This window comes from Panicum virgatum, chromosome 2K, assembly GCF_016808335.1.
Source record: "Panicum virgatum strain AP13 chromosome 2K, P.virgatum_v5, whole genome shotgun sequence".
In the NCBI taxonomy this organism is placed as follows: Eukaryota; Viridiplantae; Streptophyta; class Magnoliopsida; order Poales; family Poaceae; genus Panicum; species Panicum virgatum.
In genome coordinates, this window is record NC_053137.1 from 55175846 (window position 1) to 55201205 (window position 25360).

At 47.1% G+C, this 25360-nt stretch overlaps 2 protein-coding genes across 4 annotated transcripts; one reads left to right on the forward strand and one right to left on the reverse strand.

Moving 5' to 3' along the window:
* Positions 1-2707: 2707 nt before the first annotated feature.
* Positions 2708-15187, forward strand: LOC120686579 (ABC transporter D family member 1-like). Of its 3 annotated transcripts, XM_039968797.1 has the most exons (27): positions 2708-2837; positions 2958-3083; positions 4128-4290; positions 4401-4677; positions 5112-5336; positions 5865-6062; positions 6244-6698; positions 7784-7922; positions 7993-8071; positions 9507-9745; positions 9884-10188; positions 10274-10385; positions 10472-10633; positions 10850-10949; positions 11037-11145; positions 11323-11413; positions 12035-12159; positions 12240-12389; positions 12483-12555; positions 12930-13110; positions 13228-13386; positions 13557-13703; positions 13785-13988; positions 14071-14225; positions 14311-14363; positions 14445-14523; positions 14649-15187. In XM_039968797.1, exons 3-27 carry the CDS (start codon positions 4229-4231, stop codon positions 14733-14735), a joined length of 3966 nt encoding a protein of 1321 aa, XP_039824731.1. In that variant the 5' UTR covers positions 2708-2837; positions 2958-3083; positions 4128-4228; the 3' UTR covers positions 14736-15187. The 3 variants fall into 3 exon arrangements, with proteins under 3 accessions (XP_039824731.1, XP_039824727.1, XP_039824738.1); XM_039968793.1 differs by lacking the exon at positions 2708-2837 and having other exon boundaries at positions 2874-3083; XM_039968804.1 differs by lacking the exons at positions 2708-2837; positions 2958-3083; positions 4128-4290; positions 4401-4677 and having other exon boundaries at positions 5196-5353.
* LOC120686601 (protein COFACTOR ASSEMBLY OF COMPLEX C SUBUNIT B CCB3, chloroplastic-like) lies at positions 15076-25291 on the reverse strand. Its single transcript, XM_039968813.1, has 4 exons — positions 25042-25291; positions 17205-17252; positions 15784-17094; positions 15076-15653 (listed from the first exon to the last, which is right to left on the reverse strand). Exons 3-4 carry the CDS (start codon positions 15892-15894, stop codon positions 15222-15224), a joined length of 543 nt encoding a protein of 180 aa, XP_039824747.1. The 5' UTR covers positions 15895-17094; positions 17205-17252; positions 25042-25291; the 3' UTR covers positions 15076-15221.
* Positions 25292-25360: the final 69 nt, after the last annotated feature.

Sequence of the window (25360 nt, forward strand, 5' to 3'; positions counted from 1 at the left end):
GTCGAAAGCGACTCGCACGCGAAACGAGGAAAAGGGGAACACAAGGACGGGGATTGAATTCGGGTGTCGGATCGGCGGATCATCGGAAAAAGATTTCGGAGAATTAGGAGCTCGGACAGGAAAGAATTTTGGAATGATTTGAACTCAACGACGAAAAAGATTTTGGAAAATAATATTTTTAGCGGGTGATTTATTTGGGCGTATTTTCGGGATGTTACAAGATATAACCCTGTTACATGCGGTTTCTCTAGGTGAAAACCCTGTCCAGTCTCTGGACATGCGACGGCGGTGCTTTGGCGTCGTGACCTCGTTGAAGGCGTCGTTTCGAGAAAACCATGCCCGGTTTTGGCTCTGTTGGTCCGTCTCCATGGGCGGCTTCAGCCGACGACGGTAAGTCCGCCGCGCGGCATGCTGGACGGGTGTTGCCAAACCCACTTGTAAGCGTCTGTGGCTATGATAGCAGCCGGAGGTTGTCACATGGGTGTCGATTGTGGCTGCTTGCAGCGGACCGCGGCGGCTGGCGTTGCCTAGCAACGGTCAGTGCGGTGTGGGACGACATCGGAAGACGGCACTCGCGGCATCAACATAGTGGGATGACTTGGCTTGCAGTGGATCGCGGCGAGTTGCTCATCACTGATGGGTTACCTGGGGCGGTTCATCGTCGAAAGATGGCGCTAGCGATAGCTTCGGTTTGTTGGCGTGGCGACGGAGGTTGTGCGTGCGGGCAAAGCAAGGTACTGAGGTTGACTCGCGATGACGACTTATCTGTTTGATGGAGGTTTGGGGAGGCACGACAACTTCGCTCATCACCCTGACAGCGACTTTTGAAACGGATCCGCGATGTGGAGTGTTGAGGCGGACGTGGCGAGGCCCCCGCGAGCCGTGTTTTCCTCGAGGCGACGAGAGAGTTGGAGTCCAACGGCGGGCATGGCGAGGCCCCCGCGTGTTGTGTTTAGCGGTGGCAACTGTGAGGCAGCCTACGAGAGGTCCGGATCCGGTGGTTTCACACTGTCATGTGGAGTGTGATGTTGCAGCGGTACTACGGCGGAGGGTCCCGCATGGCGGTGGCCTTCTCGGTGAGGTGTCGTCTACTTCTTGCGGCTTTTCTGTCGACGCTGAGTCCCGTTTGCAGGTTTCGACAATTTTATGGGCGTGAATGTTGGTGGTTGCCACGCCTCACGGGGCGAAGTGATTTGAGATCCGTGTCGATGTCCCAATCCAATCGGACAAGTTTTTTTTTTAGTTTTAGCTTTTTTTCCCCTGCCTATGATCTCCCGGGATTGTATTCTTGTATTTTTTTTTCTACTATATCAATGAAACACGCACTTGTGGGGGTCGTTCAAAAAGAAAATTGTACTGGAGCAACATGCTTTTTTTCCCCATCAACTTCAGTGAACCAGAGCTGCTGGGCTGGGCTGGCGGCCCAGCGGGATCCTCCAAGGCTCCAACGAAGGAAACGAACAACCCAAATCACGTGAGCCTAAAACGAAAAAACAAAAAATACACGTGCTGAAGAAGCAAGTCCGGGTTAACTAACAAGCCAACACAGTGGAATAGTGGATACTAAAAAAACAAAGAGCACACAAATCAAGGACATGCATGAGACGTATCGAGATATTCTTTTCTTTATACTGGACTTGAGCAACTTTTCTTCTTCTTTTTTCCTGATTTTTTCTGATAGGAACTGACGGAGAAAGTTGGTTTCCGTTGTGTTGCGAGGAAACTTGTGCGAATTTAGCAACACTTGACTTAGACCTTGTGTCCAAAGTGCCCCCGGCGTTTTACAGTGAAATCGCAGCATAACGCCACCCAAAATCTCTTGTTTCCTCTAGTATCTTAGTTCGAGCCGTTGTTGATCATGTCATGTGCTCTCGCGTATATTATCCAACAATCACGTGCGTGCGCGTGCGTGCTTCACATTATTCATGGATTCCTGCTATATTATTATTATTATTATTATTATTATTATTATTATTATTATTATTATTATTATTATTATTATTATTATTATTATTATTATTATACGGAGTACTTCCTCCATACTCGAAAAGAATATTGTTTTGATAGCGATAAGTTTAGCTTCTTATTTTTATAAAAATATTTATCGCAAAGTTATAAATTTAATTATTTATACTTTTATAAAAGTATTTTTAAAACAAATATATTCATATAGTTTTTGTATTTTGAAACTCAAGAACTTGAAAGTTATTTATGATTTATATTCTCAAATTTTGACCTAAACCTTATCCAAAATGACATTCTTTTCGAGTATGGAGTATATACTTACCCAATCCATATTAAATTTTTATTATACGGAGTATATACTAGATTTATAGGGCTCTGCTAATACTTAATAATTTGAGACTGAGTAAGTACTATAGCAAAAAAAAGTAACTAACCACTCTTTTTTATAAAATATAAATAGAAAAACTGAAGCAGGTTGCTGATGCTTTGTGTTGCGGGATCGGTGAGGAGAGGAGCGGAGGCGGCGGCAGTCAGGTCTCCACTCTCCACGACGACGACCACCACGCCGACACGTGTTCACACGTAGCGATCGGCACGGCACCTCCTCTCCCTTCCCACCCCCGCCGCTCCCGCAGTCTCCCGCTCGGAAAGAGCAACGGCGAACTCAGGTCTGGTCTGCTTCCTCCCTCCCCATCTCTTTTATTTATTTTATTATTTATACTATCCACCTCTCCTCTCCAATTTTTACTCTCCCTCGCGCCGCCTCGCCTCGCCTCTCCTCTCCTCGCCCCCTCCGGCCCTCCCCCTCCCCTCCCCTCCCCTCCTGCGGTGCGGCGGCCGCCTGCGATCCCCGGTCGACCAGCCAGACGCAGGTACCCCTCCACTGATACCTCTTCTGCTCCAATTCGTCTCGATCGCTCGAGCTCGGCTCGTTGACAGCCCTCCCGGCTCCGCTCAGGGCCTAAGGTTCATCTCCTCCCTCTTTCTTAAAGCTTTCCCTTCTCTCGGACTCTCTCCTCGCTTGCTCTTCCTTCCCCGGCGGCGACGACTGGGCGAGCGGCGGCGCCATTTGTTCTGTCTTCGCCCAGCCCTTCGCCGGCGATGAGCGCATCCTCCAGGTATGCCCGCTCCTTCTCTTTCCGTCTGCTGTGCGTAGGGATGAGCCCATTGGTGTTTTTGGGTTTGTCATATTAGTTTATTTTTTCTCCTGAACTAATTACATAGCATGTCATTCTAGTTCATTTTATCAAGTTTGGTCGACCCAGTGAACCAAAAACGGTGGGACTTGCATCCCTAGCTGCGAGACGGAGCACCCAAAACCCTAACAAAACTATTTGTATTCGGATCTGAATTCAGTTATCCTACTCCCTTCGATTTTGTTTGCAAGAATTATCGGGTGTACATGTGTGCACCCATGTTCAATGCTGGGTCCGCCCCTGGCTCCAACTCAACATGCTTCTACCTAGGACTGCTTTTGGTAATATTTCAGCTTGCATTGGGCCACCAATTTATTACCGCAATGGCTTCATTCAATTGCAAACATCACTGGTCTGGTAATACGGTATGGTCCCAAGTTTTGTACTACCACCGCCTGTGCCTGTGCCTGTGCCTGTGCCTGTGCCTGCTGCTGCTGTCGGATGTTCCAATGCTTCCGTGTCATGGATGAACTACATAGATGCTGCTCATGCGGTTGGTAGGTGGGTGCTACGCCAACCGCAAGCTCCTCCATGTGATTCCTGCTTCTTCTCTGCTAATGTGTCAAATGTGCCTGATAAACTTTTACTTGCCTGCCTGATCTTCTACCACCAACCTTGATTGTCTAGTTGGTTAGCCAGCAGCTGCTGTTCACTGTACCATCCTAGTGTCCATTTATGAGCAGCAAGGACACTTCAAAGCTGCTCCTCAATTAATGTAGCCTAAAGTACTGCCCTGCCCGCCTGGGTTATGATATTGCTCGCTCATCCTCCATAGCTTAAGCTTAACAAATGAATCTCATATCCTTCTATGTTTGATGCAGGAACGAATTTCTCTTGCACTTGATTCTTAATGCGTTTCAACTTATATTTTAGATTTTGTTACAGTAGGGAGTTTTTTTTGCTCAACAGTGCCTTCACACAGTACATTGGAGTGTTCTGCAATATTTGTCTTTTCCATCTTCACAGGTTCAGATTCTGCCCACCGATGTTTCCTGGATCATTCAAGTGCCCTTACAACTAGACTGTTCTAGTTTAGCCTGTATATAGCTGATCAAAGAGTAGCAACAATGGCATCGCTTCAATTGTTGCAACTGACAGAGCGCGGGCGCAACCTTTTGTCTTCAAGAAGGTGTGCTGATCCAACAATACTGCCTGTTCTTTTTCTTTTTTAATTGGAGAGTAGATTATCATCATGAATCTTAACTTGTGCTTCCTTCCTTTTCCCTCAAATTTGTACAGGAGAACACTTGCAGTTGTTTCTGGAGCACTAATTGCAGGTGGAACTTTAGCATATACCCAGTCAGGCCGATGGAAAAGGCAACAGAAAGAAAATTCTTGCACCAATGGAAATGCTCATACCAAACACAGAATTGGTCATGATGGTACTGAAGGTAAATTGGTTAAAACAAGGAAAAAGAAAAGTGGACTCAAGTCCTTACATTTTCTAGCTGCCATCTTACTTAAGAAGATTGGCCCAAATGGATCAAATTACCTTCTTGGCTTGATTATAACAGCAGTAAGTTATGCAGCTTTCGCTATTTGCTCATTTCAGTTATTTGTCATATTGATATTCATGCTCTGATGTATATCAAAACATGCACGTAATCTATGTGCTATTTTCTAAATTTTCATTGCCTTGCATCTTTTTAATTATTCTTTGCAATTTTCTACTGTTTGCCATTGTAGTATGTTACTGTGTTGCACTCTTCAATTCTGATTATCTATGGTTTAGCTGTATCTTGAGTCTTAAACTCTAAATCATTATGGGCTTTCTGAACATGTATTTCCTGTTTTATTGCCAACTACACTAGACATGTCCTCATCGGTTATGTGAACATTGTGACTTTATATTTGCTCCTCTAGCTACATGTAAACCTCAGAACTTTGTTATGCATACTCATGTAGTTATTGTTCTAAAGCACTGGGATGATGCATCCTATCTTTTTGCAGGTCTTGCGTACAGCTGTAGGCCACAGATTAGCAAAAGTACAAGGGTATTTGTTCAGAGCTGCTTTCCTTCGGCGTGTTCCAACCTTCACACGTCTGATTATTGAAAACCTTCTTCTATGCTTTCTCCAATCCACAATATACCAGACGTCAAAGTACTTGACAGGGTCCTTAGGCTTGCGCTTCAAGAAAATTTTGACAGATCTTGTCCATGCTGATTATTTTGAGGTATTTTGGGTTATAAGGTTGGAATCCACCAATCGTCTGCACTCTTTGTTACTCATGATTTCAAATTGCCCCCTGTTGTCTTTGCCCAGAACAATGAACTAACTCACTTTTTCCCTGGAGTTCAGCTACTTATATTATTATATAGATGCAATGCTCTGGAAAAAAATGTGGTGTTCTCTTTGAGGGATCACCTCATTATAGGACTGATTAGTCCATCGATGATTGCATGATCCCACCATTTCTAATATTCCTACTAGGCTTATGATTATGAGGTTAAAATAATGGACAAACCCATTTTGTTCCCCCAGCAAACAAGAGAGGTAGATTTGTATCTACGATTGGGCGAACTATTTAATAGACCATCAAGTACCATAAACCAAAGACATGTTAATGGTTGTTTTATCTTCCTGTAGTTTTCATTCTTTGCATTTGAATATCAAACCCTACCCCCATTTACCCTTCCCTTGCAGGCTTGTAGTGAATCTTTTATGTTCAGCTGGATTAATTCTTTTTCCATCTTATGTCCAGAACATGGTATACTACAAGATCTCACATGTTGATCATAGGATCTCAAACCCAGAGCAAAGAATTGCAAGTGACATACCAAAGTTCTGCTCAGAACTAAGTGACCTTGTACAAGATGATCTGGCTGCAATTGCAGAAGGATTAATATATATCTGGCGTCTCTGCTCTTATGCAAGTCCGAAATATGTATTGTGGATTCTGGTAATTCTTCTATGGATCGACTGTTACTCTTTATGAATTGCAGATGATATTAATACTTACTTTAAAATAAAATTGCTCCTAGTTCTCTTCCTTTTCTTTTCTCTAGAGAAAGTTTGTTCCTATTTAACAAGAGTCTATTCTTTATATTGAGTAAAATTATTAATAAGTGTGCACTTTACAGGCATATGTTATAGGTGCTGGTGGTACGATTAGAAAATTTTCTCCTGCTTTTGGTAAGTTGAAGTCTACGGAACAACAGCTAGAGGGGGAATATCGCCAGGTCCATTCACGATTGAGAACCCACGCTGAGAGTGTGGCATTTTATGGTGGTGAAAGCAGAGAAGCATCACATATTATGCAGCGGTTCGGGGCACTTGTTAAGCACTTGAATGTTGTTCTTCATGAAAACTGGTGGTTTGGCATGATTCAAGATTTTCTTCTGAAGTATCTTGGTGCCACCGTGGGAGTTATCCTAATTATTGAACCTTTCTTTGCGGGGAATCTTAGACCCGAATCATCCACCTTAGGACGGGCAGAGATGTTGAGCAATCTCCGATATCACACCAGTGTGATAATATCATTATTTCAGTCTCTTGGGACCCTTTCTATCAGTTCAAGGCGCTTAAATATTCTCAGGTATTTGCTGAGTCCGCTATGTCAAATACGACCACCTGTAAGCTACGTACACTGTAATAAAGTAACCTAATCTATCCTGTATCATGTTGGATCACAACCTTAAGTGATCCAAAATGTTAAGATATAAATGAAATATGTCACTTGCAAATCTGAGCAATTTGCCCCTAACTATTCAGTTCCAGTTCCTGAGAACTGTATTGGAATTAGATGCATTTGAAATACGGTCAATCGTATAACTGCCCTCATTTTCACCTCTAACTGCATGTTTTGTCCTCCTTTTTCAGACTTTGCATGTTTGCCCCTATTTTTTGAGTCCGAGCCACTAAGAGCATCTCCAAGAGTTCCTAATATTTTCTCTCAAAAATTTGTCGTTTGCCAACTCCCCAAATAGATATGGGGAGGCAAAAAAGAGTCCATCTCCAATAGTTCCCTATTCAAAAAGGGAACATATCTAGTGCAAACCAAGGACTTCGTGCAAACCCGTGCAAACCTACTAAACAAAGTTTCAAAAAATTCTAAAAAAAATCATGAATGTGCTTCTCAGCTTACCTCATCTATATATAAAATTTCATGGTCAAATTCGTCTTACTCTAGAAGTTACAAAAAAGACAAATTTTCTGACAACAATAATGGTTCAAATGCATCTCAAATTTGTCTTTTTTGTAACTTCTAGAGTAAGACGAATTTGACCATGAAATTTTATATATAGATGATGTCATCTGAGAGGCACATTCATGATTTTTTTCAGAATTTTTTGAAACTTTGTTTAGTAGGTTTGCACGGGTTTGCACGAGGTCCTTGGTTTGCACTAGATACGTTGCTATTCAAAAAATAGGGGCAAACGTGCAAATTTCAAAATAGAGGGGCAAATGTGCAATTGGAGTATAGAATGAGGGCAGTTATGCAATTTACCCTTTGAAATAAGAATAAGTGCACACCCAAATTTGAGTTAAAGAGGACTTAAACCTAGGATGCGGGTGTACATGCAACCTCCAATCTACCGAGCTGTCAATTCAGTTTTAGATTCTCAATGAACTTGAAATTCTGAGTAGTATTTGACGTTGATTAACTTTTTTTTTTTGCAGTGGCTATGCTAATCGTATTCATGAATTACTGGATGTCTCACGTGAGCTATCTGGTGTTCGTGATAGATTGTTGAGTCAAAATTCATCTGTTGGAAATTATATCAGCGAGGCAAATTATATAGAGTTCTCAGGTGTTAAGGTAATAATATACCATACTGATTTTAATTTTATCTACTCTGTATGGATATTCTTAGAAACAATTTGTACAGGTGGTGACACCCTCTGGGAACGTCTTGGTTGATGATTTGACGCTCCGGTTGGAGTCAGGCTCTAATCTATTGATCACTGGTAATGCTCTTAAATATTTACTCCCATTATCTGGATCTGTGTTGCTTATCTCAATGCTTGCTGTAAAGGAAATTGAATTGATTGTTGAGTATTCAAATGAACTGCAAGAACAAGAAAATTCATGCAAGAATAATTTGGTATTTCCTATTCTGTAGACGTGCTTTCCACTTATCTGAGGGTACTGTTTTTGAGTATATGATACATTGAATGTTATTGGTGACTTGCTGTCCCAGTCCAATAGATTTTCTTTCACATTCAATTCTATTCAGTTGTTTTCTTTCTTCTATCTATAATATGTCATGTGGGGCATCCAGTACCGACGTCGTCCGCGCGTCCAGGAGCAGCAGCCGTCGGCGTCGAGTGGCTAGGTGTGGATTTAGGCATGCAGATCGACATGCAAGGATCGCTAGAATTAAGGAGTTTGTTTCCTTTTGTTAGCAGGCCACGGGCCTATATAATTCATGTAATCGGCACTCGTTGGATTAAGCAATGAACACCTATCTCCTACCCCTCTCTCTCTCTACTCTTAATCTCATCCCCTTCACCATTGAGCAGTTAGGCAAAAACCCTAGCGCTCCTACCCGCCGAGACTACGAACTGCGTAGTCGAGGTCTTGCTGTCTTGGGCGCTGAGGTCCTTGACATAATACAAAAGGGTGCAGCCCACCTTGCGTATTCAAGAATTAAAGGAAAAAAAAGGCCAGTTGAATATAGTGAATTACTTTGGGACTTGTCTTCAAATATTCTCTTTGGCCTGGAATTGGCTGATCCTTGGCTCAAAAAAAAAACTTGCCTGGAATATATTTTTGTCTTACTATTTCAATTTTAGGTATTAGGTATTTCATTTTTTCCCTGATAACAGGGCAAGAGCTCTGCCGTTCTTGCCCCATAGGTGCTGCACTTTTATCAGAGAATATGAAAGCACGATACCATAGGGAGCAGCACCCTGAGAAATAGCTAAACAGAAGAGGCTAAACTGACCTTTAGAAAAGGACTTGCAGCATAGGAAGGTTATATTTCTTCTTAATATTATTGGTGCTTATTCTGTCTGATTAAGCACCCTTAGATATGTTCAGCTTAAAGACAATTAGGATTATTAAACCAAGCCGGTACAGTCTCTTTTACCAATGCATTAAACTTGTTTGTGTGGTTCATTGATTCTTCTGATAATCAACGTTACATGAGATATATTAATTATTTGTTTGGCTTAGATGGACTTAACATGTCTTCTTCGACTGATAATAATCATCTGTTTAGTCCTCAAAAAAAGAAAGTTCATCTCCTTGGATGAGGGCGAGGTTGATTTGTCAAGTAGCTGTTTATTCGTAACATTTTATGTATGCCTAATGCTATTTTTATCTCTGAGATTTCACTTTATGTAAGTTATACAGCCATGGGACATTAATTCTGTTATGCACATGAACTTTATATTTCAGGCCCCAATGGTAGTGGAAAAAGCTCTCTATTCCGTGTTCTTGGTGGTCTGTGGCCGCTGGTATCTGGTCATATAGTCAAACCCGGTGTTGGTTCTAATCTCAACAAGGAAATATTCTATGTGCCCCAGAGACCATATACAGCTGTTGGAACACTTCGTGACCAGTTAATCTATCCACTCACCGCAGACCAGGAAACTGAACCACTCAGCTATAGTGGCATGGTGGATCTACTAAAGAATGTAATAACAAACATGTCTATGTAGTTTATAAATCGACCAATCAAGCATTACCGTCATCCTTGTGTACTTTGTTTTTGCAAACAACTGAAAGAACTAGTAAATATGATGGAAATCCTTGATGTTTCCTTTTGATTGCAGGTTGATCTAGAGTACTTGCTAGAACGCTACCCCCTTGATAAGGAAGTTAACTGGGGTGATGAATTGTCTCTTGGCGAGCAGCAAAGATTAGGAATGGCTAGACTGTTCTATCACAAGCCCAAGTTTGCTATCCTGGACGAATGCACTAGTGCTGTGACAATAGATATGGAAGAACGCTTCTGCAAACGGGTTCGAGCAATGGGCACATCATGCATAACAATATCTCACCGTCCAGCATTAGTTGCATTTCATGAAATCGTTTTGTCCTTGGATGGTGAAGGAGGGTGGAATGTTCAAGACAACAGGTTACAGTCATGAAAAATACGCTTTTTTCTTTTTAAACTTTTGAGAGCTGAAAAAGTAAGGCTGAAGTTGGCTTTACTACTGTAGAAATGGTTCTTCCTTCTCTCCTGTAGTAGAATTTGATGTGTTGAAGTCATCAGAAACTGACCGCAAATCTGATGCCCGTACTGTTCAAAGAGCTTTTGTCACGAACACAAAGGTACTTATATTTTCATAACATCACTTCAATCAATGTGTTACTATTTGGCTCACCTTCAATCTTTAACTGAATTTTATTTATAACAGGGCAATGCATCATCAAAGCTCAAGCAGTCCTATTCAACAGAGGTCATAACATCTTCCCCTAGTATGGAGATAGAACATACAGTACAAGCACCTATCGTCACACAATTGCAATGCTCTCCAAGACCTTTGCCTGCCAGAGTTGCTGCAATGTCTCAAATACTGGTACATACTTGTACATAATCTGTTTTAGTGTTAGGATAAGTTGTGCTCCTTACTATCAGCTGCTTATTTTCTCTTGAACTTGATTTAACATGTGATGATTTGAAGATACCAGAAGCTCAAATCTTGAATTGGATTGCTATAAACATACCACAAAATCTAGAAAGTTATAAGCTCTTCAGTACTTATATTGTTGCTAATTATTTTTTTGATTGCCAGGTTCCAAAGCTGTTTGATAAACAAGGAGGGCAGCTTCTTGCAGTGGCACTACTTGTATTTTCCCGCACTTGGATTTCAGACCGTATAGCTTCACTGAATGGTATGATCGTTGATATTATTCTCTTCACTAACTATATGGACTAGAACTGATAGGGTGCTTACATACTAATATATTTCATTTTGACAGGAACAAGTGTCAAGTATGTCTTGGAGCAGGACAAAGCTGCCTTCATTCGTTTGACTGGAATCAGTGTGCTGCAAAGTGCTGCAAATTCTATTGTATCACCCTCACTAAGGTAATTTGTTGGTTCCACTGATTTGAAGTATTTTCTAGATACTGAATTTAGTTCCTCATGGAATATTCACTACATGAATCCAATAATTATTTTCCCAGGCATACACATTAGCTTCTTGTGCACCTTAACTGTTTTACGCGATTGGTTTCATGATTTGATTAAATGATTTCTCTGCAGAAATCTTACTTCAAGAATTGCCCTTGGATGGAGGATTCGCATGACCAACCATCTACTTCAATATTATTTGAAAAGAAATGCTTTTTACAAGGTGAGCCATTCTCCGATGGAATACTCACCAGGCCTTTATTGCACTGTGGTTTCTTTCCTTTATCTATTGTTATTCTTTTGTGCGGCATGCATATCATCATTGGATGAGCAAGCATTTAATACCGTCAGAGAATTTTGGCTATTACTAATGGTTGATTGTTCATGTGGTTTGTGTGTATCACGTGTGCCTGTATATAATACTGTGCAACCTCAGTCTGGTACTATCGTGTTCTTTTCCCATTTTTGTATCTGGAGTAATTGGATAGATAAAGTTCGAGAATGTGACAATTTGACCTGTTCTGTGTTTACTCCGCACTCGGCATTAATACTTGATTAATCTGTTTGTAAACATATCCTGAGCTGCTTACTACCAGAACATTTGAAGTTTCCTGGTAGTTGATACTGAAAATATGTAGTGGGCCGATTCAAAGGCACGGTAGTTTTGTACATCAACTGGATGGTTTTGTAACTAAATTGACTGTAGATTGGATAGCTAAAGTTAATATTGGTCCTTGTTCTGAAAATTTGGTAGAGCTTGGGTTTCAGAATGGGTTTGTGTTTTGTGCTGATTCTAATATCTATGATTTTGCACAAAACATGACAATTTAACTTTATTTTGCAGGTATTCAACATTTCGGGCATGAATGTTGATGCAGACCAAAGATTAACACATGATGTAGAGAAGTGGACCAATGATCTTGCTGGCTTGGTTACTGGAATGGTGAAGCCACTAGTTGACATTCTTTGGTGAGTTCATGATCTCCGAGCTTTGGCTATGTGTTCCTTAATACTGAGATTTTGTTTGTAACCCTATTGGAATTCACCAGGTTTACATGGAGAATGAAGATATTGTCTGGGCGAAGAGGAGTTGCTATACTGTATGCTTACATGTTCCTAGGTCTTGGTTTTCTAAGAGCTGTGTCCCCTGACTTCGGTGATCTTGCAAACCAAGAACAAGAACTTGAAGGCACATTCAGGTTTTGTAATACATACTTCATTGAGCACTCGCAAAGTTCACTTTCTTATCATTTGAAAAGCTTTAAAGTGTTGACCTTGTAACCTTTTTCAAGATTCATGCACTCAAGACTGCGGACACATGCTGAGTCAATAGCTTTCTTTGGTGGTGGATCAAGGGAAAAAGCTGTAAGTTTGTTCATACTAAATGAATGCAACTCAAAATTATCTTGTCTATACAGTATAGCTTTAAAGAGTTGCTATACTGTATGAGTGCTTTGCACCTCCATAATCAATCTACTAATTCCCAGCCATACCTTCCTTCACCATGATGCTTCTGAATAGTGTGTTGTCTGGTGCTTTCTTTCAATCAATCTTGAGGTTGAATAAAAATCACAATTACCAATTATTGTACATGTACTTCAATCACAAATTTGTCTTTAAATTAAATCAAAATGCTAAAAAGTTAGAGTTTTGTAGATTCTTTTGTCATCTTATACATGATCTTTTCTTGGTAAAAATGTATGCCCTCACTTATGCTTTTATTTCCCTCTAAAAAACAGATGATTGAAGCTAAATTCTCAACATGGCTCAACCACTCGAAGGTTCTATTGAGGAAAAAGTGGCTTTATGGTATTTTTGATGATTTTGTGACGAAACAATTACCTCATAATGTGACGTGGGGACTGAGTTTGTTATATGCTTTGGAGCACAAGGGAGACCGAGCTTTGACTTCAACACAAGGTTAATTTTAATCCTAAAAGTTCTATTATTAAAAACATATCAAGTCCTTCCATTTTCTATATGGTGTTCCTCTTGCTGTAGAGTTTTGAAGTGTGCACTCTTTTTTCTAAATTACAGGAGAGCTGGCACATGCCCTGCGGTTCTTGGCATCTGTGGTGTCACAAAGCTTCATAGCATTTGGTGATATCCTTGAATTACACAAGAAGTTCCTTGAACTTTCTGGTGGTATTAATAGAATATTTGAGCTTGAGGAGCTTCTTCAGGCAGCACAAAGCAGTAAGTGGCAATTCATACTGAAACTTGGTGCTAGTAGGTAGTGGTGTGGCAGACTGATAGTCCACTGAATATTTGCTGTTCAGAAAATGATAAATTTAGACTTTCTCTGTCTTTTGTGTGCTTGATTGGTCACTTGCCTGGACCTGAACATAGTATTGCTGTTCATGTAGATCCCGCTGTGCCTTCTAATGCTATAAATGTCGCCTCTGAAGAAATCATCTCCTTCCATAACGTGGATATTGTCACGCCGTCACAGAAGCTATTGGCTATCCAATTATCTTGTGATGTATCTCAAGGGAAAAGCCTTCTTGTGACTGGTATATGATCCTGCAGCTTCTGTTTAGCTTAAAATTGGCACTGATAATATTGTTACTCTAATATCTATTGTGTTTTTTAAGGTCCAAATGGTAGTGGAAAGAGTTCTATTTTTAGGGTGCTCCGAGGTTTGTGGCCCATTGCTTCTGGTAGACTTACCAAGCCATCTGAAGGAATTTTCAATGTACCTCAGCGTCCATATACTTGTCTTGGAACCTTGAGGGATCAGATCATATACCCCCTCTCGCGTGAGGAGGCAGAGTTGAAGATGATTTCACATGAAAGAAGTTCGTGCCACCATCTCTGCCAATATGTTGCTGTTTCTGTGAAATGCCTCATATTTAGTCATATATTTATATTGGTGTGTAGGTGACAAGTCTACGGCTTCCAAGATGTTGGATGATCACTTGAAGACGATTCTAGAGAATGTCCGTTTGGTGTATCTTCTAGAAAGGGAAGGTTGGGATGCTACTCCTAACTGGGAAGATATCCTGTCCTTGGGAGAACAGCAGAGGCTGGGGATGGTCAGTGATTAAGATCTATTTCTTTGAATCAGTATTATTTGTCTTGACAAATTTTCATCTGTTTAAATAGCTGCTTTCTTTTCAGGCTCGTTTATTCTTTCACTGTCCTAAATATGGCATCCTTGACGAGTGCACCAAGTATGTCTCAATATTTTTCTTATTTTTATTTCATTTGTGGTGAACAAACAGTGCAGTACTTAGAAATAATACTCTTTGCAGTGCCACAAGTGTGGATGTCGAGGAGCATTTGTACAGGATAGCAACCAACATTGGCATAACAGTCATCACGTCCTCGCAAGTAAGCATTGGCGTTCATCATACTCTCTTTATTTCTAGTTGGCAGTTGCCGGCGCAGTTTTTATCTTTGTTTCTCACATGTGAAGTGCTTGTTGCTGAAACCTTTTCTTGATTCTTAATTTGCAGAGGCCTGCTCTGATTCCCTTCCATTCGTTGGAACTGAAACTCATCGATGGAGAAGGGAAGTGGGAGCTATGTGCCATCCACCAATAACCGCTGCCGTCAACTGACTTTAATCTATAGTTTGTTACCTGTGAATTGTACAAAGCTGTTGTCGTCATTCGCTGCTTCATTGGTGGCAGTCATTAGAAGCCAGGAAGGCAATTGCAAGGATGCACGCAGAGTGTGTGATGGAGCCTTCCCTTGCGTTGAAGATTTCATTTTTGGTTCTCTTTATGAAATTTTGAAATACGGAACGGAAGAAATATACATTCGTGTCCAATGGGATAGCATAGTACTGGTGCATATAGTATGTCGATAGGCGGCCAGATTGTTGATTTTTATACGACAATAAGTTGGTGTGGTGGCCAACAGAATGAATGGATTGGTGCCGTGTAGAAATCATTATTAGTATTTGTATCAAAACAAAATTGATAGGGGCACGAAGTGTGCCTTGTTTGTAAATGACAACTGATGATTTATAGAAAAAACATCATCTTTTCTTTTTCGTTGGTTATTTATTAGATACAAAAATGTGGATCAAAGCTGCTGCTGCTGCGAGAGCAGGACGAGCAGGCCCTGCGGGCCGACGAGGATCTCGTTGAGGAAGCTGACGAGGCCGAACCAGACGACGGGCGTGACGTCGACGCCGCCGAGCGGCGGGATGAGCTTTCGGGTGACGGCGAGGAAGGGCTCCGTGGGCGCGTACGCCAGCACGTAAGGGAACTGCGTCACGGGGAGCCTCGGGTACCAGGACATGACGATCCGCAGGATGAAGAGGAAGCCCAGCGCCGACAGCGCCGGCCCCGCCACGCCGGCCACCGTCTTGGCCGTCGCCGGGTCCAGGTCGCCTGCCAGCACCCAAGCATGGCACGGGAGCACTGGCGTGCCGCTCGCTGCGGCGACGGCGACGGCCAACAGGCCGCCGCGTGCTCGTGTCATTACAGTTTCTGATGAGCGGGTGCCGGGTTCCTGGAATTGAAGCAAGTTACCATTGAATTGATCGATCGAGCTCCAAGAAAGAACAACAGGTTCAGGCAACATTCATCGAGGCGAGGGAGCTCGATCTCCTCCTAGTGCTAGTAGTTGATTGGGTACTGACCTTGGTGGCGGTGGCGGTGACGACAAGGCACCTCCTGGCGGGACCCCTTGCACCTGCAGAGACGGTCGAGGCCATGGAAGGTTTGGGAGCCACAAGCAAGTAAGCCTCCATGAGTTGAGGGGCAAGCGAGCAAGAGTCGGAGGAAGCAGCAGCAGCCTGCCTTGTGTTTGTTTGGATAAGGGGGACTGGGGGAGGGGCGAGGAGGAGAAGAGACTCCCGCCCCCAAATAGAAGAAGAAGAAGGCAGGCAAAGGCCCAGTAGAAAAGCCCAATAGAAGGCAGACAAAGGCCAACGTATGGCCCAAAAGACAATTTTTTTTAATAAGACGAGTGGTCAAGTCAAACGAACAACAATTTGGAACGGAGGTAGTATGAGTGTGTGATAAGAATAAGGAACAGTTGAACAATTCTACTGCAGTCAGCACTAAGCAATTTAGCATAATATAAAATGCTTAAAATGCAATACATTAGAGAGAAACCATAATATAGCTGATGGGTGACAATGTCCAGGGTTTAAAATGCAGAGTTCAGATCTAGTGCATGAAAATGTACATGGGACACTGAGACTTGCTAGCCTGGAAGCTGGCAGCACCTAGGTAGACCAATCAGTGTTTATTTTGCAATACGTCAATACATGACCACGTTTTATGGCTAACCAACTTACAAGCAACTTAGACTCAACAAATTAGTCAGGTTACAACAATATCAGTCATTACATTCTGAGAACAGATCCAGGCAAAAACACAAAAATCCAGCTTCAGATGATGAACATAAATGACACATGATCCATAATGAAAACACAGGAATGTAGAAAATGTAGGCTGAAGAACCTGAGATAGAGGCACTACTGCTATAGGTCACAACTTCAAATCATGATGCAAAACTGACTGCTGAGACTACTGTGCCACCACTTACATGGACATAAGTGATGTTGGAATCACAGCTATGGCTTTGGGGGACATATTGCAGCAAGTGAATTGAGAACCATAGCTAAGGAACATGCTACATCTACAGAAAATATGGTAACACACCCTAATGGTGATATAATTTTCAGGGAAGATAACTGTAGAAGATGTAGTGCACTCTGTTGTGTGCACCTCGATTAACTGAACTTTGAGCTAGCACGATTACATGACAAGAAATTATCAAAATTTGTACACTTGGGCGAGCAAATCAATGTAGATAGACTGACAGTTGAAAGTGGAGAGGTAAGCTGAGATCACAACAGTTGTAGAAATGTACCAACCTGGGTATTGTTCTTGACGCTCATCATCAGCACTGACAGTGGGCCTGTGCTGAATTCCTCCTTTCCCTGTTTCAACAAAGGCGTTGAGCGCACATGAGCCAGATCACAGTTAATTAATACCGAGAAGACAGACACCACAAAAGTAGAGAAAGAAGAGCGGACACTTGGTGCTTTACATTGGCTTCCTCCACCATCCACGCGGCTCACCAAGCAGAGCCAGCAATCTTCACAAGGAAAAAAAATAAGCAAAATTAACCAATTGATTCTCATAAAGAACTCTCTGCTCTCCCAGAATAATAATGTGGTACGCAGAAAATCTTGAAAAACTCACAATGCTGGGTAACATACATATTAGATTAACACCTGGTTATGCACACCATATAATTAGAAGCAGGTCACTCTGCAGAGTAGAGGGGACCAACCGATGAGCGCTCCTGCCGCTCTCGAGGGCGTCGACTCCGGCGCCCCTGCACCGTCCGGGGACCCGCCGCCGCCCTCCTACCCTCGACTAGCCTCCTCTTCCCCGGCCCTCCTCCCTCTTCCAACATCCCTCACCCCCTGTTTTGCGCCCCTAGGTGCCACTGTCCCTCTCCCCCCATTCCGGCGGCGTTCCCTGCGGCGCCCCAGCGCAAATCGCAGCTCGGCGTCGGCGACTCCTGCTCGCGTGGTTCCGGCCGGGGCACCCCCGCGGCGGGTTGCTTCGCGCCATGCCACTGGTCAATCAGCGTATGCCGCCGGCGCCACCCGGGGTGGTGATGCTCCGCGGCGGAATCCGTTTGGACACCCAGGTGCGCCCTTCTGTGACTCTGTTCTTCTTCACTTCCATCAGATGGTTGTCCCGGCCCCTTCGGGAGCTCCAGATTCCCCGGACTCTGGCTTCTGGATTAGGCCGGATTCGGGCTCCGTCGCTCCCTCCAAGGTCAAGGTGGCCAACGCCCTGAGCTTTTGTTTTTCTCGGCCCCCCCACCGGTTCGAGCTGAACAGCCTCGGCCCCGATCTGTTCTCTGCCAGGGCTGCCGACAAGAACTTAGCTCATTTCATCGTCTCCCGTGGGAGATGCAAGGTTGGGAGCGTGTCCTTGCTTTTCTTCCCCTCCCTTCTCTCTGCCATGGCGGCCGGCGATCGCCGTCGCGAGTGGGAAGATGACGTCATCTCTGAAATTCAAAATCCGGCGACCGCGATGCAGCCCGGCCCACCGCCCCCCCCCCCCCCTCGGGGCCACCCACGGACGGCCCGGCTGATGAGGAACTCGCTGGAGAGCTCCACGCGTCTGACTGCATTCACTCCTCCAACGCCCCCCTCCGGTCAGAGGCACTTTTCTCCGCCTCCGCAGGGGCACCGATCCCCCATGAAATCTGGAAAGCTCGATCTTCTACAGGACCTCCCCCTCACCAAGAGTTCGGCAGCACTGCAGCTCATTCATCCCCCAACGCTGCCGCTCCACAGACCCTGCATTCAACCCGCGAGCTCAGCGGCGATCCTGCGGAGAGCGCGCCGAACGGAAGTCTTATCGGCCCCACTCCGCTCGCCGTCGTCTCGGCCCCGTCCCATCCAGGCACGGCGCGGCCATACCTCCGTGCTTTGCTCTCCTCCGCCGCCGCGCCTATAAAGACGGCAGATGGCAGCAAGCTTCGCCGTGCCTGCTCCTTGCCCTCTTTTCACAACCAGTGCTTTCGGTGCCTTGCCACTGATCACCACGTCGAGGCGTGCAGGAACCCGGTCCGGTGCCGGCAGCGCCTCCGCTACGGCCATCGCAGCGGAGCGTGCTCGATGACGGGGCAATCCGCGTTCTGGGCGAGGATCGCTCGGCGTGCGGCGTTCACGTCCAGCGACGACTCCCCGTCGCCACCTCGCCCCCGCCCCCCCCCCCCCCGGTGCGTTCCCACCTGTGGCCGCGGCGGTCTGGCGCTCTCCGACGGTCGACCGTCGGTCCTCAGGCCCGGGAGCTGTCCCTCCTTCCCCCACCACCTTCTCCCAGTCCCGTTCCCCTTCTGCTCTGAGGGAACAACACCGCTTTCCTTCCGTCCGGTTTGCAGATGTCGCCCCTTCTCCTGTCACCTCCACCATTCACCACCCCCGCCCCCACCGTGCTCGGCGTGCCGCCACCCCTTTCTTCCCCGTTCGTCCTGCCCCACCTGTGGCGATGATGCCGCCGACGGACATGACTTCGCTGAGGTCCACATGCCCGCCGTGGACATGGAGCCCTGCCGGCGCCTCGCTTACGCCTTTGTCGAGCCTGAGTGCGCTGACCCAGGGCTCTTCATCCGCACTGCCCTGGAGCAGCGCGGCGACGACCCTCCCGTCCGGCTGGCTGCCTCCTCCTATGAGTCCATGATGGTGGTGTTCCGGCACCCGTTCTTCCATGAGGAGACGCTGCGATGCGGCCCGCTCCAGCTGAGTGGGCGTATCCTGCGCCTGGTCCGCCATGAGGAGGCCGACTTCAGGTTCGTGTGTCGGTACCGTCGGCTTGCGGTGCTGGCTGCGACCAACTTCCCGCCAGAGCACTGGACCCGGGAGAGCATCACTCGCGCGTTCCATGTCTACGGTCAGGTGTGCTGCGTCGACAAGGAGTGTCCGGAGACGGTGGGGGACCACCCACCAGACTGCGACTACGGCGCTGACATTGCTGATTACTCAGCTGTCCGTGTGCTGGTCCTCCTCGACAACGAACGCGTTGTCAAGCCATTCCTGGTGGTGCGGAGCTTGGACGGTGGCTTGGCGGGCATCGCCAGGGTGCGCGTCGTCAAGTTCTAGGCGCACCCTGATGGCGCCCCGCTCCCCAATGAGCACGACTTCTCCGACTGGGGTGACGACGACGGCGACGCTGCTACACCGGGGCGCGCGACTGCGGAGCGTTTTGACCCTCTGGGGCGAACATTCGCTCAGCGTGGGCGTTCCGGTCCCACCCGGGCTGGTCGCCGCGGGGCCTTCCGGCAGCATCCTGGTACGTGCCGCGCGCTCGGCCTGCTGTTGTTTCCGTCCGTTCCCCTCTGGACTCTTGTTGCCGGTGCAATGTCTGCGCTTGGCCGCACTCTCTCCCTTGCTAGTGTTCCACAGCTGGTGATCCGCGATCTTCCGACACCTGTCCGGCCGGCCACGCCTCCGCCACCTGTCCGCCTGGCCACGCCTTCGCCTCCTCCGTCTCCGCCCCTTCTGGAGATTGAGGAGGCTTGTCGTTCCCCCTCGGGCGCCCCCTCCCTGGAGGACATACTGCTCGAGGAGGAGCACGGGGTCAGCGTCAGGCGACGTCGCGCGCGTCGCAAGCGCGCTCAGGACAGTGCTGCCAAGACACGTTGGCACAGTCTCCGTCTCGCCGCCAAGGAGGATCCCTTCTACGTCGACGCCACCTCCAAGGCGACGCGCGTCAAGGCTGCCCAGTTGGACCTGACACAGGCGTCTGCACGTATGAAGGAGGCTCTCGCCTGCTCCGGCATTTTACAGCGTCCTGCTCCGCCCAAATCACCTCAAGCAAGCTGCGCTGCCTGGCCCGTGTGTCCGGCATCCCTGACCTGCCAGACGAGGAGGTGGGCGAGGTCGCCTGATGCTCTGCGATGCTTATAACTCATGCTATGTACGCCCTACTAGGGGTTGTCCCTCCACCCGGCATGATCATGTTCTTCATGACCGGGCTGCTCCTCCTCTGTTGTGCGAGCGTGTGAGTCCTTGGCTTGATGCTTTGCTCGGCCTCCCGGCGCTAGGTCGTGAGCGCTCGGTGATTCGTTCTGTGTGGTTGGGGTCCCGGCTTGGTGGCGGCCGGTGTAACTTGTATGCCTCCTGTTTGTGCTGTGATCTCGGTTCAGTTTCGTGGTTGGGGTCCCGGTTTAGAGGCGGCCGGTGTAACTTGTACGCCCTCACGTTCGTCCCGTGCTTAATGATATGTTCGTTCAGTTATCTGGTGTCTCCCTGTCCCCCCCATGAGTAAAAATGTCTCTTTCTTCTCGTGGAATGTCCGTGGCCTCGGGCAATCCAGTCGCTGCGATGACGTCCTTTCTGAGTTGATCTCCACGCGCCCCTCGATTGCTGCTCTACAGGAAACCAAACTGCCTGCACTTAACTCGCACAAACGGCGCACTTTTCTTCCGGCTCGCCTCTCCAGTTATGTGGCCAGGGACTCGTCGGGTGCATCTGGTGGCATTCTCACTGCTTGGGATGCCGCTGTTTGCAGCCCCTCCTCCACTGTGGATCTTCCCTACACTCTCACCACTGGCTTCTCCTTGCTTGCTGACAACATGCCCTTCACGCTCTCTAACGTTTATGCACCTACGCTACGTGAAGATAAGGCTGCTTTCCTCAGCGAACTGGCCTCTGTCGCTGAGATGGTTTCTGGCGCCTGGATGCTTCTCGGCGATTTCAATCTCACGCGGTGCCCTGAGGACAAAAACAATGCTAACTACTGCGCACCCGATGCTGATCGCTTCAATGAGCTGATTAATTCTCTCGGTCTTATTGAGATCCCTCTTGTGGACCGCGCTTTTACTTGGAGCAACCGGCGTGACTGTCCAACCCTTGTTAGGCTAGATAGATGTTTCATCAATTTGGACTGGGATGCCTCCTTCCCAAATACCGCGCTCTCTTCACTCACTAGATTTGCTTCTGACCACGTCCCCCTCAGCGTCTCAGCCTGCACTCGCATCCCTAGGAGTAATTGTTTCCGCTTCGAGAACTCTTGGCTGCTGAACAGACAGTTCCCTTCTGTTATTCAGAGTGCACTTGCCGAAACTGTTTCTGGGCACACGGCCAAATCCTTTGTGCAACGCCTGAAACATTGCCGCGGGGCGTGTAGGTCCTGGTCGCGTCGCCAATTGCCACTGACTCAGCGCGAATTTGATACAAAGGTCCTGATAAATGCCCTTGATCTTCTGGAAGAAGCGCGTCCGCTCTGTGCGAATGAAGCGGCCCTTCGCCAACTTGCTGTTCAAGGACTGCAGAGCATCCACGCTGAAAAACTAGAGTTTTGGCGCCAACGTTTTAATTTGCGAGTTGCGCTTGAATGGGATGAAAACTCGCGTTTTTTCCACGTTGCTGCTTCCGGCAGGCGGCGAGCTAACACCATTGCGTGCTTGGAACTTGATGGCCTTCCTACCACGGCACATGACGCTAAAAGCACCATTCTCTACAACTTCTACATGGAACTGCTTGGGCGGGATCATAGTACTGAATGGTGTTTTGATCTGCTGGAACTCTATCCACATATGGATGTTGCTTCCTGCAACCTCTCCATGCCCTTCTCCAACTCTGAAATCACTGAAGCGCTCTTTGCAATGGACACCCGCGCCAGTCTCGGTCCTGATGGTTTTGGTCCCTCCTACAGGAAGTTTTGGCCATCTATTGGCCCGGACGTTCATCACCTGTTTGCTGATTTTTTTGATGGCACCTTGGACCTTGATGGACTGAACCGGGCCCTCCTCGTTCTCATTCCAAAAAAGGAGGGCGTCCGGACTGCTGACGGCTTCCGTCCGATTTCTCTGCAAAACTGCCCCATGAAACTTTTCTCCAAAGTGATGGTGAATCGGCTTAAGCCCTTCATTCAACGGGTTGTGGGCGCTGACCAGACCGGCTTCATCCATGGTAGGAGCATTGCCGAGAATTTTGTCTATGCAGTAGACTTACTCAGCTGCTGCCACAAAAGACATGCTCCTACTGCTGTGCTCAAATTGGATTTCAAGTTTTCGATTCGGTGGACTGGTCAAGCTTGGACGCCATCCTCCATGCCCGTGGTTTTGATGGCCGCTGGAGAGGATGGATTTCAAGTATTCTCACCACTGGCAAAACCGCCGTGCTGCTAAACGGCGTGCCTGGCCGCTGGATCAAATGCCACCGAGGACTCCGCCAGGGGGACCCCCTGTCCCCTTACCTGTTCATTATTGTCGCGGATGTCCTACAAAAACTTATCCAGCGTGCCTACAGGAATGGCGAGCTCTCCCACCCCTTGGAGGCATCACTCCCGTGCCCTGTGCTCCAGTATGCGGATTACACCTTGATTCTCACTAGAGGAGATGTTGCGTCCCTACAGGCTCTTAAGAACACCCTTGATGACTTCTCCATGGCAACCGGTCTTACCATTAACTACCACAAATCTACATTTGTGCCCATGAATGTGGATGCTGCAACTGCCTCTACAATGGCCACTGTCTTGGGCTGTGAACTCTCGACCTTCCCCCAGATGTACCTCGGCCTCCCTCTGTCTCCACACAAACTTCGACCTTTTGATTTTCAGCCACTCATCTCCTCCTTTGACAAATACTTAGCTGGCTGGAAGGCACGCCTATTGAGTTCTGGAGGGCGCATCGTCTTAGTGAATGCGGTGCTTGGGAGTCTACCTATCTACTATATGTCATCCATCCTTCTCCCGAAAGGTGTGAGAGAACTCCTAGATGCTAAACGACGCGCTTTTCTCTGGACCGGGGAGGAAAAAAGCAATGGAGCGAGTTGCCTCATTGCTTGGGATCGTGTTTGCCAGAAACGGGACGATGGTGGACTGGGTGTTCGTAACATGGAAACTTTGAATCACTGCCTCCTCATGAAATTCGTCCACAAGCTCCATGAGCCCAATTCGCTGCCGTGGAAAACGTGGTTTCTAACCTATGCTGGGCCGCACTCCTCTGGAATGCCCGACTCTTATCTCTCCCGGCTCGTCCAGGAAGAACTGCCGCGGTACCGCGCCCTGACGACTGTTCTGCTCGGTGATGGTGCTAGCACATCCTTTTGGCACGACCGCTGGCTGCTTAACACCACTGTGGCCGAAACCTTTCATGCACTCTTCTCCCATTGCATCCACCACGAAAACGATGTCCGCTCGGTCCTTCAGTCTGGGCTGCGGCCCCTCCTACAACCACGGCTCACACGTGCTGCGCGTGAGGAACTTCTTATGCTTACTGACTGTCTTGCCAGTGTCGCTATCCTTGACAGGCCGGATGTCCGCCTACTTGACACGGGCAAAAGAGAACCTTTTACCTCGAGCGGTGCATACTTTGCCCTCTGCAATTCTACCCCGGCAATCGACATGGCTCAGATTTGGACGATCAAGCTTCCCACGAAGATCAAATTCTTCGCGTGGCTACTCTTTCATGGCCGCCTCAACACTCGTGCTCATCTCTTCCATCGGAATATCAAGCCACTGGAAGAGTCCTGGTGCGCCCGCTGCAATGGCACCCTGGAAACTGATAAACACATCTTCGCTGACTGCAATGCTGCTATCGAGACCTGGGAACGACTACACATCACCATCCTTGGGGATACGTTCCGACGACCCTGGGAGATTCAGGTTACCAGCGTCCTCTCGGTGACTGTCAAACTCGACATGATACTTCTTGTCCTCTGGCACATTTGGAAGGCATGAAATGGCCTTGTATTCGACTGCCAACCTTCATCCTCAACGAACATTATTCGCAGAGTTCTCAAGGATCTTGATGCTTGGAGCTGCCGTTACAAGAAAACGAAACCGGAAGTGCAGGCCTGGCGCGACTAGTTTGCGAGTAGCATCTCGTAAACTGTCTCACTTCATGCTCCTCTCTCATGTACTCTCATGTATTCTCTTAGCCTTGGAATTCCAAGGTACTACTTGTAACAAACCTAACAAGTTTCAATGAATAGTAGGTGGGGATCCTCCCCCGATACCGTTCGAAAAAAAATGCACACCATATAATTGGAAAACTAATATAGTGAAATTTGTGCATCATCATAGCAACAGAGTCATTTTCATCACTCCGTTTGGACAATAAACACTACGGGAAGGCAAATCGCGGACGAGATATTTTCCGAAATTGCAGCATCATGGAGAAAACCCCATAGATGATTCAAAGTTTAGAAAATATCACTGGTGGAAATCGAAGCCACGATACTAAATTAACTTCGGCAGTTGATCGATTCTTCCAGCTGGGGCCCCAATTCGACATATCAAGAGCCCCCAGAACTGCATTGCGCAAAACAAAGCGGCCTGAAGGCCAAAACGAGCTCGGCATCGCGCGCGCACCAGACAGTCCACGATTTACGAATTCGGTGTCGGTTCCTTACCGGAAACGGATGGGAGTGGAGGACAGGGCAGTGTGCGGGAGCCCAGGCAGAAGTCGATGACGGCGTCCTTCCGGCTCCCGACCCCGACCACCTCCACGGGCTCCGTCGCCCGCGAAGCGCCCTCCGCCGCCGCGCGCACTCCGTGGACGCGTCGTCGGCTGCGGCTGCTGCGTCCCCGTGTGGAAGGGTCAAGGCGCCGCGGGGACGTGCTGGGGCAGGCGCGGGGCGGCGGAAGCGCGAGGCCCCTGATTGGAGCCGCCATGGGCGACGAGGACGCGTGGGTGGCACCAGGGTTTAACTTTTCGGCGAAATTTCGGTT